This window comes from Ceratosolen solmsi, unplaced genomic scaffold (genome assembly GCF_000503995.2).
Source record: "Ceratosolen solmsi marchali unplaced genomic scaffold, CerSol_1.0 scaffold47, whole genome shotgun sequence".
In the NCBI taxonomy this organism is placed as follows: Eukaryota; Metazoa; Arthropoda; class Insecta; order Hymenoptera; family Agaonidae; genus Ceratosolen; species Ceratosolen solmsi.
Genome location: NW_011948419.1, coordinates 4,373,548 through 4,389,582, shown reverse-complemented (window position 1 = coordinate 4,389,582; position 16,035 = coordinate 4,373,548). Strand labels below are relative to the sequence as shown.

The window sequence follows — 16,035 nt, the reverse complement described above, 5'->3', positions numbered from 1 at the left end:
CACACACACGCGCGCGCACACACACACACACACATACACAAGTGTGTGCCCACATACACTTTAATGGACATTGCAGGTACACTTAAATACGCGTATATGTAAATATTACGCAACGCGGTACCGCCGCGGTCATTACGTTATGCGCCTCATGAAAAAGTCCCATTGACGCGATAATAATCTTATACGTAGCAGTATTATCGCCTCGTGGTTCAACGTAAAACCGTGGCCTACGATCGAACTTTTTTTCGCTTTATATTTCTGAATGTACGCCTTTTTATTCCGGGATTCCATGCGGAGTGACTTTTGTACCTACAAATGCACTCGACTTGGCTATTCATATACTTTCTATCTTTCTTTCTTCCTTCTTCTGTATATTTTGAAGGAGACGTAGCTCTATTTTATTGCAATATATTAATGTGGATAAATTATGATATTTTTGTGGATTTAAATGCACTAGATTATCGAGGTCTTCTCGTAGCCTATATTGACTCATTCCAAAGAGATTGCAGGTATTTTCTTTCATTGACGGAGCTTGTATTTAAGATTTAGACGTCAGTTTAAAATGCAATGAGAATAAATGTAGCGATTGTTAGGAAGATAATATTATGGATTTCTTGTTTAAAAAAAAAGTTTGTATTCGTATGAATAATCATGTTTGAATATACAGATAGAAATATACATATACAAAAATTCACCAAAATATTTTTTCATTTGCTTAAAATGCAAAAATAAATGTTGTTAATCTTTTTTGGCGTAGGATTTATGTATTCTTATTTAGGCATGTTTTTATAATTGTCATAGAATCTTACTTTATAAAACTAAAGAATAAATTTTATAAGATAATGGTTAGCAATAATTAAAAAAAAGAAAATCCTTCCTATTTTTGTTTTTTCATTTATGTCCGATGGTGCGGTGAATAAGATATAAATATATACATAGATTTGTTTGTAGTATTCATTTATATTTATATATGTGTATAATCAGAAAGCTTCGAAGCAAAAAATTTGTTATATATCAAACGCTATTTTCTTATTTTGCTAATAAAACAAGTTATAATAATAAGTAAAATAATTTTATATGAGATAATGTTTCACATTACTGATATAAGAGATAATATTTTATTATGAGTTTTTTAAAAAAATTTTTATTACCATTCGATTAAAGTACAATGAAATTTTCAATTAATGCTTTATGTATTACTTTCATTACACACCGCGTTAGCGAGCCTGCACACTTCCACGTACATATATAAGTTCAATTTTTTTTTATGAATTAATTGTTATTTATTGTATTTAATAATATTAGATTACATTGTTTTATACAGTATTTCAGATGAAATATTTTATTTAATAAATGTACTACTGCTAATAATTAAATTTATCTTGATATTAATAAATACTGATAAACGCGATCGTCCGAATAATTAGACCTTCTATATTGTATGTGTGAGCTTCATAACCTATAATATAAAACATTGGAATATTGCTGAGAATAGGTTATAGTTGGTGTATTTAATTTAATGAATTAATTAATACACATTTGGTTAATTTTAACAATCTGTTCCATTCGAGCGTAAACTTTCCATCTCTCTACATCCATAAATTCTCAATAAAACCACGATAATTATCTTTCAATTGATCTCGTGTTTTCGTGTTTTGAGTTACGGAGAAATAGAAACTATGAAAACCAAATTTCGCAGGGGAATATATTTGTACATTTGGGTAGATTCAATTAAGTTCGCATATTGCCATTCGGGAATTATGGCACTGGAGAATCGTCGTGGTTTTGTGCATTACCGCACGTCAGACCAAAATAACCGAAATGATTGTGAAATCAGTTCGCGTGACGTGCAATTTTCCCCTTCTCATTCGCCGCTTTTTTTACGTGATACCATAAGGTGCGCAATGAGAAGTCGACGTTTTTACGATGGTCGAGTGCTGAATTTAAAACGGTCGGATCGTTCGTGACAATAAGTTTATTTAATTTGACATTTTTTTAGTCTCTCGATCTTGTAATGCTATACTTCGAAGTAATTGGCTTTGAATTGAATTGCCCTAGCTAATTCACGATACTACGAGCTTTGCTAACCATTGATGCACTATTAATCGGTAGATTTTTTAAATATATATTTATATATAGTAATGATTTCATGGATTTTGATAATTAAAAGTGTTGAAAATTGAGAATAGTCATATTTAATGATATTGTGAAGAAACTCTGCTTATTATTTACGGAAGAGTACAGTATGTAATTTATCGAATTGCGAAAAAATTGGGAATAAAATGCATATCTATAATTATAACGTACTAAATACTGTGTAAGATAAACGGAATAACTTCTGTTTTAATAGGTAATCGATAGATCTCGTGTATATATAATAAATAATTTCAAATAATCGTACGCGTTGATACGTATATAATAATTTAATTTGCTTGTATTGTCATTGCATTAGCCATAAATGGAGTGAAAAGAGGTTGCCGGATGCCCTAAATAGTATGACCGAGAGAAAGATGTCCAGAGTAGCAGAGATGCGCGCGCAGCTATTCTATGGTCATTACTGCTAGTCGATCGTATTGTCGGTCGGATAAAACAATTTGAATGAAGAGATGCGTGAATGCGTTGCGGACAGATGCGTAGATTTAATGAAAACTTGGAGCTGTGCCCAAATTGCTATTATGTCTTATTATCACAGGTATTTATCGGTTTAATGTGCATTGTCGATGATCTGTGACCAATTGATCATTCAATGGCTAATCTAATTCTTAATTAAATTTTCTCTCATTTTCAATTTTACTTAAAATTTTTCGATTGGCGAAACTGTCATTCTTCAATGAATGTAAATTAATCAAATGAATTAGCTAAATTTAGCGCATACACTTGAAAAATCTGAAGCAATTATATCTTAAGATTGAAAGATTCTTGAACTTAACTTAATATTACCATTCCATTTGTTTTAAAATTTCTGCACAATGATTCTCTACTTTGATTTTTCTACTTAAGTCTTTCTAAGCTGCTCATTTATATGCTGCTTATTAGAGTTGTGCGTTGAATCAATCTTAATTTGCTTGATGCAATTAGCTGTAGATTGTTAAATGAAATAGATGAACTCTGCAGTTTAAATAAGTCTTTAAGTGCTTTGTGTAAAGAGTAGTTTATTGTCATATTAGCAACATATATTTTATAGCCTAATATTAATTGATAATATTAAAATTATATTCTTCTACAACTTTTCCTTTAATTTTCTAATTAAAAACTTAAGATTTCCCGTCGTTTCGATAAATTTAATATTATCTTTTTAACCTAATCCTATTTTATATTTATTTGTTTCCTTTAGATTCTTAAATCATTACTTTTAATTACTTTATTCAGAGTGGTAATATTTAATTTCTTATAATTATTTTAAGTTCGTTTTTTTCTGTTCAAGAATAATTTTGAGTTTTTAATCAAAATTTATTACCCTTAAATTGTCATCATATGTATGTAATAATAGCGTTACGTTACATTCTTTAAAAAAATTTATTTATTATTTTATTATCAGAATTTAATCACATACTCGAAGACTAAACTGGATGAAATTGATTACAAAGTATAGACTTGCTTTAATTCATTGTATATTAAAAACAATTGTAATAAATTATTTTCCTACAAATTCGTTTTCAATTACCATTAAAATATACTTTTACGAACTTATTTCATATATTTTGATTAAAATTGAAACAGTAATAGATGTTGAACAATTGAAACACATTGAATGCTCTATCAGGTATATAAAAATCATTGCTTTATTTAAAGAATATGTTTTTACATTTTAAAATGAATATTCAAACATTTAAAAAAAATATTTTGTACGTTATTTATATAAATTTTTATTAAACAGATGAACAATAATTCATTTTTAAGAAGAAGAAAAAAATTTAACAAATAAATTTTTTTAAAAACACATTCATCATTTTTATCCAGCTAATAATAATTAGGATATAAATTTTACTAGAAATTTATACTTTTTTCTAAAGTATTTAAAATTAATGTCAGCCAGTATGTTTAACGGTAACATTTTAATGTCTTCTATTTCTGTCGACTATTTATATCATCTTGTGATCCGATCGCCGTTATCTCTTTGAATCAACGTTCATTAAATTCACATTAGACACGTCTAAAAAGGAAATAGTCAGTCTTGTTTTAAAGAGCATAATAAATTCAGTCAATTCTTAAATCCAAAGTTGGAGACCTAAATAAGTAAGTAATTAGCTCATGGATGCTATGCCGAATCGCATCTGAATTGCTGTAGCAACGTTATATTAAGCGAATTCGCGAAATGTTGTATTAAGGTCGAGTAATTTTTATTCTTAATTTTTCTTCCTTTACCTTTCGTAGTCTCGGGCGCCTTAATTGCGGAGTGCCGTGCTATTTGCCAGAAATTATTGTGAAATCTATGATTTACTTCATTCGTGCATACATTCTAAGCGCTCGAAAATTTGTCAATTTTAGTATGGCAAATGCTGTGTGATAATGTGCGAATGGCACAGCAGCTCGTCAAAGAAAAAAATTGTAGTCCATGAACGAGAATTTTTAAATAATTGAAGTATTAATCATGAGTATCTTCGATTAACTTTCATATAATACTAAGTAAATATATGAATTAAACAATTTAGGATTATATGTTTTATTATGGTTGTAATATGCAGTTTTAAATTCATTATAAGAAATTAATTTACCTCCATATGCATGCATAGTTTGACGAGGCCGAAAACTCGTTTGATGCTAAATAAAAATCTACATTTCGTTACTTTTTTATAAAGTTTTGTATAATTTTTGTATTACATAAAAATTATAAAAGAAAGCTTTTCAAAAATATAGTGTTACAATGATTATTTATGTAAACTTTTATTTATATTTAATTTAATATAATATTTTATACATAAAAAGAAAATTTCAAAATATCGCAATAATTATTTGTTGTGAGAAATGATATTTTTTAGAAACTGATTGTTAAAAATAATTGTCTTATGTAGCAAATATTAAAAAAAAATCGAAGTTATATTATGAAAGCATCCAAGTACCTGTCTTATTGAAAAATATATAATATTGCTTTTTTGGCATTATTGTCATTCCTAAGTCGAATATTTGAAAATTCAGTTTAAAATTATTTAGAAACTGCTGATATTATCTAACAATTTTAAATACAGATTTTTTTCCCTCTTTGAACTATAAAATAACCATGTAAATAATCTATTGCATATTCAGTGCATAAATTTGTAATTCATCAAGTCTAAAAGTCATTTCTCTATACATCAGCGTAATACATACCTATAATATCATATAGAGAACTGTTCTACTGTAATTTTTCGTAATTTCAAAGCCTGCAATTTTAGCTATTGAATGTAAAGTAAGCACTTTCGCGCTGTAAGTGTCAATTTAACTTACATAATCAAATTGTATCAATAAAAACTTACACTAGCAGGCGCATTACGGCATGTAGTATAGATTAAACAAGTCTCTGAAAATATGTATTTGAATTGTCTTTAAAAAAATTCATTCATTGATAGTCCATAAATCTAACTAATAAATATTAATCTTTGATTTTTGCATTCGTTGCAGGTATTCAAAGACACGAACGGGCCAGTATTTATGCCAGTATGCCAATCCAATGCCAGTAGAGCAGAGCCAGTGTCTATAGAGCGTGTAACGAAGAGTCGCCGGGCCAATCCACATCAGTGAACTCTCCTTACCCACAAATACATAATCGCACACGGGCAGAGCAATGCGAACGCAGCAATAAAAAGGCAAAGAAGCGCGCTTGCGACGATAAAAAGCGAAGCCGATTAGGTTGAGGCGTAGGCCACCACCATCGTGCGAACGTAAGCCACGGAGTTTCAGCGCGAGGAGTCGAGCAGCGGCGCGAGGAGGCGGTGGCTAGAAACGACGCTGACTTACATCAGGAGCGCCAACCTGCAATCAAGGTTCATGGTTTTCATGGTAGGTGAACAAGAGCTTTTCTCGCGTTGCCCACATTTCACCTCGACTCTTCCTCTTTACTCTCAGCTATCAACCCACTTTTCTATCGCTCCCTCTCTTCCCTCCTCTTGCCGAAGGCTGACTTGATGAAATTTCTCGCGCCAATGCCGAGTGCAGAAGACGTTCGCGGTACTCATTACTAGGCCTTATCTCGTTGGGGGCGTTTTGATTGGTTATTTCGTTTTGTTGACAATAAAGAAACGGTATCGATTAGTTTATTTTTCGAGTGTTTCAAACAATCGAACAGCGTGCCGCGGTCAAGGAAATATATAAAAATTGCTATAAAACATGTTTTTCTTTTCCATTCCCGATTCGAGCCTCGAAGCCTATGAAGTAGATCAATTATTAAGGTCATTCGTGTGTAAAGCCATAGAGATGTATCATGATTATCATTTATGATTATCAAATAGGATATTATACTTCTATTATGGCGATATTATATTACGCTTCATGAACAAAGGAAAGTAATATTTAGTTATTTGGAATATAGCAATAAAAAACTCGAAAGAAAGGCAGAAGCTTAACAGATTTATATCTATAGAACATATTAACATGATAACACAATCGCGGCAAACAAAAAAAAAAATTTAACCTTTGCACCCAATGCATTGGTAAACTAAATTCCTTCAATAATAACCGGTTGAACTTAAAGATGAAGCATCGGTGCGATTATATATCACGCATTTAACGAGTCCCGTGACTTCAGGCATAAATCACACAAGTGTGATACTCTGCTCGCATGCGTTTACATTTGAAAAGCTGGCTTATTCATTACGTCACAGATTGCAGGCTTTTGCTATATATTGACTATAGTTTGTAATGTATATACAGTTTGCTATGCATTTAGCGAGCAAGCTTTATGGTAGCAAACTTCAAAATTTCCAAATTCAGCATCAAACTAACAAATGCTATATTTCAAATAACCATTCATTTTTCTGATATTACATACTTTTATGTTAGATATATTTATACATAACGATCCATCCGCTTATGAATAAATGAGGAAAATAAAATAAAAACATATATATGAAAAAGATAAAGATAAGTATGCCTACGTATTGTTTTTTTCTTTAATATATCGACTATTTTTTCTAAAATCTTATTATTCGTGTAGTGTATTTGATTATATAAAATGGCTACATAAGATTATTAATAATTTACGATTATCGGAGAATTGAAATAATTATCTTTTATACTAGTATTAAGTAAATTAACTCTCCCTTCAACTATGCAAAAAAATTGAACTTAAATTTATTCAATAGTACATTCAATATATATATACACATAAAATATATATATGTACACTTTCTAATACTCTACAATTCAAGAAAATATTAATGAAAATTACGAAAAATCGAAAATTTCAAATTTTTTTCAAATGTGATCACAATCTTTTTTGGACAAAATTTCACAAAATCTTTGGAATCTATCACAAAATTTTTGGAAGCCCTTCATATTCTCTTGAATAAGAGGTAATAAAATTTAATAGTAAGAAGGCAGATACAGAGATGATAATATAAAAAGAAAATTAAGTACACGTACATCACCAAGAAATCGCCGTTGGTGTGGAAGTGCATGCATTTGCATTTTTCTTATTGGACAAGACCGTCGGCAGCAGTGGCTTATTCGTGTTTATTAATTGATCCTTAATATATTACATAATCGCACGTTATGTCATTTATGTTGGGCTCATTGGTTCTTCCACTTATCTTCAACTCACTTTTTATCTTTCTTTTTTTAATCAATATAATAAAAATTTATTATATTTTATTCTAAAGATATAAATTAAAAGCAATTATAAATAATGAACTTTATTTAGTTATTAAATACATTTAAGTATGATTTGAATGCTACATAAGCATATTAATAGAATGCTGGATTACTGTATTCATTATATTTCGAATATTCGTTATATTATTATTATTTTAAAATCATTATTTTTGTATAAACTTGTTATATTCTATTATTATATCAATTGATTTTATTCTACAGTAATTACTTTTTTAGTCATTTAAAAATAATGTACATATGGATAAGCTAAGAGATTCGTCCGTATAAAATTGATGTATTATAGGTGTATTGTACGCAAAGTATTTATGCGGTCAAAAAAAAGGGAATCGATAAATATGATACATTGATGTTCAGTGATATAATAAAAATAAAAATAATTCATGTATAATACGTGAATAAGTAACTAGATTAAATCGTCGCTCAACATCATACTAATTCTTCTTATGGTAACTTATAAAATCTGTAACAATACACATAATAAGCTGAGGCTTCACAGTTGTTGGCTGCGTGTAGATTTATGATACAAACATTAGTCTTGTCAAGGGTAAAATCGTAAAATTTACAAATAACTCTATACCTCATACGAAAGTTACGGATGGACAGACCTGTGAATCGAATCAAATAAAAAGTTTGAAATTTAAATGCAATAGTCACACGAAGAAATGGAATATGTGAGTCTACTAGAGAGCGGGAGAGAGTGAGAGAGAGAGAGAGAGAGGGAGAGAGAGAGAGAGAGAGAGAGAGAGAGAGAGAGAGGGAGGGAGAAACAGACAGAGAGTGAGCGGATGGGAATGGGAGAGGAGAAGAAAGAAGCTTAAAACTATTTAGGAAGGTCTTGTAAGAAAGTGCGCTTACAAAGGAAAGTTGTAGAGCAGTAATATTTTTTATCACATACTAGACGTATAAAATTCTGATTTACATTAGTTTTCTTGTAGATATTGCAAATAAAAATAGGAATTGCATACTCTGCGTTCAGTTTTTTGACCTTGCGATATGCTGAGGATACTGGTAAGCCATACATAAGGATTCATTATGATGATTGAGAAACTAAATTAATGAAATTCGATGTTATATTTGATATAGTATATATAGTGAATATAGTATGAATGTAATGAGTAAGTATAGATATGAATATAGTGTATATTAATTGTTACTCTACTTTATATAATTATAGACTTATTAAATCCATCCTTTTTTTATTGTCGAAATCTCACATAGTGATTTCATTTTTATATCATTACAATTGCGTAGCTTTCTAATGACTTAAAAATATCATTTTCAAGTAATTGAGATAATTTGAGTAATTAAACAAAAGTAGAAGAATTTTTTTCCGGGATCAGATATTTTTTTAAAGGATATACAATTCTAAATTTATTGATTCCAAAGATTTAATAATAATGACAGTATAAAACATATATTTTATTTTAAAACATTATTGTATATATATATATATAAGATTAATTGTGTAAGTGATATGAAAATAAGAAACTATAATTATTGTAATATTTTTCTGATTTGGAACATTGTAATTTTTATTTTCTACTCTTTATATCTTCTTAGCCTTTTATTTTTAATCAGTTTCATTCATTCTCCGAGTCCCATTTTTTCCTTTTCACGTACTCATATCTTATGCTTCCGCTTTTGTATTTTTCGCCATGTTCAACTGGTAAGATCAATCTTTTTGTCTTTTTTCTCCATTTTTATCCTTTGAATCATATTTGCACTTGAAAATGGGTACAAAATTCCTGTTGGGTGTTCTAGCGAAAAGGTGATATTTTTGAGTTAAGCTTGGGTCGAAAGTCATTTAACCGAGACATTAATAATATTTCATCTTTTATTAATGTTTAATGCAGGTGTGGCTTGTGAAATAACAAGGCAGAATGAAGGGAGCGAGAAGAGAAGGGATAAAGCAGATAAACTTCGTTCATTGAATTTACCATTGTATGTTTATCATAATGAAATTCCAATTGTAAATAAACAAAATAGTCAATAAAAGTATAGAAATCAGAATTTTTCTTAATTAAAAATAACAATAATTGAGCAGTATTTATAATCATTTTTATCTTATAATATTTTAAATTAATTTTTAAATAATTAATTTTGTTTAGAAAAAATTATAAAAATATAAATATTTTATATGAAAATTAAATTCTTAAATTGCAGTTTTATTTTTCATTCTTACTTGTATTCATAAGAATCACTCAATCACTCCGAAAGAACGTAAATTGTATATAGTAAAAGATGACATCAGTGAATAAATTATATAAATGATTTACCAAAATTTTTCCCATGATCATATAGTAACCGATTATAAAATTAAATAGATTTAAGATTTGAATGTCACGATATGAAAAAAGTGTATACTCGCTACATAAATACCAATTAGTAAGCATATCGCGTGATAATGCCCAAGACATCAAAAAGTCTTTCGCTGCGGAAAAAAGAAACGAAAGCAATAATTTATACTAAGACACTCTACAATTCGAATAATGAAGAATGAAGAGAGTGAGCGAGAGAGAGAGAGAGAGAGAGAGAGAGAGAGAGAGAGAAAGATTAAAAGAGAAGCGCAAAATAGAAAAAGGAAACGGTCAAACGTCCCGCGAGGGCATCTCATCTCATTCCTTTTAATTATCCATTCGCAGGCAATAAATAATCGATGGTTAGCTTTACTCTCATCTACCATTGCAAATATCGCGGCCAACGGGCCAATTTATCGCTTGATCTCGCAATCATAAAACACCGCCCTCGCTTCTTTTTCTCTCACTCTCAATGTTCTCACTATTGCACATTTTGACTCTCACATACTTTGATAACCCCATCTCTCTCTCTCTCTCTCTCTCTCTCTCTCTCTCTCTCTCTCCCTCTCTCCCTCTCTCAGCGACCTGTCTTTCTTAGTTTCTTTCCATTTTTTTTATTTTATGTAAACTTAAAATATTTTGCTTAAATATTTGATATTTTATAAAACCGAATAAGTGATATTAAAAAAAAGAAAACAAATTTTTATAAAAATCACCCATTTCCTTGAATTTATATTTAGAATACAAGGGAAATATATAAAAAAATAATATATTTAAAAGCTTTTATTAATATAGATACTTATAAATTTAATTATATCATATGAAATATAAATAATTAATAATAAAGTATATGATATTTATTAAAGAAGATATTTGAATTTCTAGGCAATAATAATTGACGGATTTAACTGTTGCTTGCGAAAAGCTAAAAAATTTTGAAATTAGTTCGCTGTAATTTCTATTCATATTAAATTTTTTTTGTAATAATAATATATAATTGCTTCAATAATATTTGTATAATAATTATAGAATTGATATTGATGTCCTAATCTAAATTCAATAAAATTTTAATTACTGAAATTCATTGAACATTATCAGTATAAAATTATTTCATGTGACTGTTTCATTGAAAGATATACAATTTGTATTAATTTATTGGTGCATAATTATAATGATTCAAAGTGAGTATTTAAATAATGTTTTTGCATATAGTGTGGATAAATCGAATTACAATTTCCTTATAATATTGTAAAAAAGGTATACATTAACGGAAAAGGCGTTTCTACAAAAACAAAAGACAATTAATTTCGTTCTGCTTGTCAGGCAGCGCGAAATATTATAATTTGCAAAATCAAGAAGCATGAATTTTCAGTAGTTTCATTGGAGAATGAAGGGCTAAAACGGAAATTGAAATTATTAAAAGGGGTGAGAAATGTCAATGTTAATTCGAGCAGGACACCTATAGAGGACCAACTGTAGAGTCCGTTGAATTTCCAGAATTTAAGGTCCGTCGGCCTTAGCACCTGTGAGTGACAATTCGCCTGGATAATGCAAATTGAAAAAGTATTTGAATGTGCGACGCAGTCGTGGTCTCAGCTGACCCTTGGCCGATAGCAATTGAAATTTCGGCCCCACGAGTTATCGTTTGTCCATTCGTTTCGCGTTTGCCCTTTACATTCTGTCCAGGGTTAGTCGAATTTACGAGCCAAGTGCGATGAAAAGTTTGTTCATTGCGCTGTGGCCTTTTTACGATCACGACGCACCATTGAAAAAGAATACTTAATTTCGTTCGTTGCGAATGGAGAGCTGTTGCTGAAAGTCAGCCTTAAAATAAAAGAGCCAATTTAATTTATCGAAGCGACTGTATTTATCGATGCGATTGAGAATTGGATTGTAACGGTTTAAAAATTATTAATATAGTAATAATATTGTTATAATTTAATGGCTACAATATTATGTTTAAATAAATTTTATATACAGGGTCTTATAGTTATATAGTTATAATTAAAAATCTGAGCAAACTTTTGGAACCGACATGCACTCGTAGATACGCTAGTACACTTGATATGATAATTATTCAATTGTAATATAGTCAATTGAATTGTTCATCGAGTATGTATTTGATTTTGATAAACGAATGATTTATATTAATCAAGCTCTTTGAGCTATTTAGATTTTCATTTAGTAGTTTAGTCGTTAAAGTCCATATTTTGAGAAGCTGGCTTCTTAAAACTCTTTACATTCATTGAGGTTCGGAATTGTACTAATGGCACGTTTAAACTTTAGGACTGATAATATGTTAATGGATGTAAATGTTTCAATAATTTTTCAATCAATAGCGAAAACCTTAAAACTATATTCTCTACGGTAATTAATTTTTTTATAAAAAGAAATAATACTATTTATTCAAGAACAGATGAATAAAATTATCAGTATAATATTATATTATATAAGTGGACAAAATTAAAAATGTTGCACTCATTACTTCGCATCGATAAAAAGTCAAATATCGGGCTAATTCACTCTTATTAAGTATAGGCGAACGGTATATAATCAAGGTCGCGTACGTATATTTATGTATATATAAAATGATTTTGCACGAAGGATTTTAATGATTCGTCGGCAAAGTTCCGTGAATTTACGCGTATCGAGGCGTGAAAGTGGCGAAGAGAATTGCTCACGTGACAAATAGCTTGTGCTCGCGCGGATTAGATTTATGTAGCGTGACCGATCTACGACTTTAACGTCCACAAGTCTCGGGAAATAACTGGGAAAACGATCTCGTTGTAAGATTGTAGCGTTAATGTTTTTGCCTATCGAAGTCGATGCTCGGTTGAAAATTTGGATTTTTTCTTCCAATGACTGTGTAAGTATTTCACGGAATTGAGTATTTATTTTCATTTTATATAATCAATTAATATAATAATAACGTATGCTCTATAATTTTTTTTGCATCTCACTACTGAAATGCAATTATTATATACTTTTACATAAAATATGTGAAATTGTAATTGTTGTTTTTTGTAATATCGAGGATTGTATATTTGTGTACTGCAATTTCAATGAGTTAGTTAAAAAAGAAGACAAAAATAGGGTGCACTTTATCATCATCACAAAGTAAATACATTCAGTATGATTATGATAGGATTATTAACATATTATTTGAAATTGTATTGACTTGAATGTACATTATATTTATATTAAAGCTAGTAGTATGTTTAAAGAAATTTGCATTATCTAGAGACATAAACTATTTGTAAAATGTAAAATTTTTTGTTATTTATTGAAGTATAATTGATAAAATATTATATTCGAAAGCATATTAATAAACGAAAATTGTACTTGTATTATGATACTATTTGATATGAATTCATTAATACTCAATGAACTGTTTAGTACTCAATTCCCATTACGTATTGTACAAAAGAAAATGAAATGAAATTAATTTTATCAATATATAAAAGCGTCAGTGCTTGGTTAAGGGAAAAAAGTCTTCAGTCCTTAAAATTCGAATTTTATGATAATCCAGTTGGGACGAAAATGAGAATAAAAAGTAAATTAACAAGCCGAAAGTTCAAAAAAACGATTTAGTATAGGTATAAGACCGAGCTTGAAGAATGAGAAAAATTTCACAAATTCGCATAAATCTACTCTGGCGCTGCGAGCTTCTCTCGCTTGTCGAAAGTAAGCGTGTTCTTCTTTCCTCTCGCCCCACACCACTATGTTGCCCCAAAGGTTGCCACTCCACCGCATTCGAGAACTACCAGTGTTGTTCCTGGTGATATACTCTGATATACTGGGCAGCGTGCGCATGATGTCCCGGGGCTCCACGTCGGTAAATTTCGATGAGACACCCACGCGGCCGCTTTTACACGCGCATACATTAGCCCGCGGTCCAGGAGCGGCGGCCGTTAATGGCTCCGATGGATTTAAAGTCAGCGCCCGCGGGATTAATGTATGTTGCTCGCGCCCAAAGGGCCGCAACTCGCGGTATTCCTCTGTCGTGTGTGTTCGGTGATGTTTTCTGGACTTTTTACTCTCTTTATTTCACCTGGTGGTGAGTCTTTACTTTCTTATGCGGCTGTGATATGTCGCGCTCCGATGACTTTTGCTCTTTTTCTTAAATTCGCGAGCAATTTGGATCATTTTGCGGTAAATTTGAAAGATTTTTTCAATAATTCGTTGAAACGTGTCTATAATATCTGGCAATATGGTAAGGATGGTAGTTGTAGGTTGTGCAGTTGGTCAAGGGTAAGAATAATGATGAATCATTTAATGTTATATTTTATTTCCCATTTCCAAAAGCGACTAGTGAAATATCATCTTTCTATCGACACTATTGTCTTACATAATGAGAGAAATATATGTTTATAGTTAGGAAATAAAATTAAGAGTGCGAATACTTGAATTATTACTTATTAACTGGTTATAATTTATAATTCTAAAGACATATATAACTCACCCGTTCATTTACTAGCATTAATTTCTCTTTATGTGGAAAGATAAAATATGTATTTGCTTTCGTCTTATTTCCAAACTATCGAATTAACTCGCCAACATACTCTCGATAAGACTAATATCGAAATTACTAAAGAAGCTGTGCATTTCATTTGCCAATTCGTGATAAAAGTGACATTAATTGGAATAATGTATAAAAGTTGACATATAAATATATCATTACTTTCGAATATTGGAAAATTCGAATTCACTTTTAGTTCAAATATAATTTACGTAAAATAGAAATCTAAATATATATAAATCATAGCTTCACGTATTAGTATTATAAATGGATACATAGTTTTAATATAAATTATTTGTTATAATTTTATTTTGTAACAATAGGCTGAATTTATTCAATAAAACACTTGTTGTAATCAAAGAGAGTGTCGTGTAAATAAAATAATCACCGAGTTATGGCGACGTCATATTCGTCAATACAGCTCCATAAGATTGCTTTTAATTCCTCTTTTCTCAAGCCTGATAATATCGAAGATTGAAAATTTTACTTGTGCTCAAAGTATTTATTTAACGGAAAATATATGACACTCCCATTATTTTTTATTATGTTCATTCCCCTCGTATTCAGAGTAATTTGTATATTAGCCATTACCGTTGCAAAAGTTTATAAATATATTATTTTTACAGTTTTTATAATAAATAGCAAAATATCAATATAGTAATGAACGGAATACAGTCGAAAAAAAAATGAAAAGACTTATTTATCATATATATACGATCAAATAAACATATAAATAAGCAATATTTTTACGCAATCATATTACTTATATCAATCTTAATTTTGTTAAATATAAAGTTTATTGCATATTTTAGTTATAATTCAGTTTAATAAAACTTAATAAAATAAGAAAATAATAATGAAATTGTACGCATAAAATTTGATTCAACAAAGTAATTTTCAGTTTCATAAAGTAATAAATATTTTCTAAATAGGAAATATATTGATGCTTGATCAATAATACATTTAATAAACAAAGAATTTGTATGCTTTCAATAAATTGCCTACATTATCATTAATGGAGTCCCATTTTTCTTTAATAAATGAAGACATTAGGTATGATGCATATTTTTTCTTATTCAAAATATTTTACCACATAATAGCAGGCAATTATTTATGAAAATTCTTTGCTTCTGATTCGGACTTCTCTTTGAATTCACCTCGGTTAGTATACTATGAGCAATTTCCGTCTTCGTGTACGATGAGTAATGTCCGTATTACCCACGAATATCACCTATAAATATCGTGACCGTTTCCTCGTAAAATGCAAGGAACAAACGTTCGCCTCAATGTTGTCTTCTACAGAATTGCAGCTTTTATCCCCTCAAATTCACTTTTTTTTTAAAAATTTTTTTACAGTAGTTTTGTTTGGTTGATGATGTTTACCATATATTAGTTCTAAATGAATTTGGAGAT

At 29.6% G+C, this 16,035-nt stretch overlaps 1 protein-coding gene across 1 annotated transcript in view; it reads left to right on the top strand.

The window, feature by feature from the left end:
- The window catches only part of LOC105360781 (uncharacterized), a 244,055-nt gene that overhangs the window by 45,281 nt on the left and 182,739 nt on the right, over positions 1-16,035 (top strand). The window contains exon 2 of the mRNA XM_011497782.1: positions 5,599-5,976. Within this exon, the coding sequence (XP_011496084.1) occupies positions 5,965-5,976 (12 nt within the window). The 5' untranslated portion in view covers positions 5,599-5,964. The remainder of the gene's footprint in view (positions 1-5,598; positions 5,977-16,035) is intronic.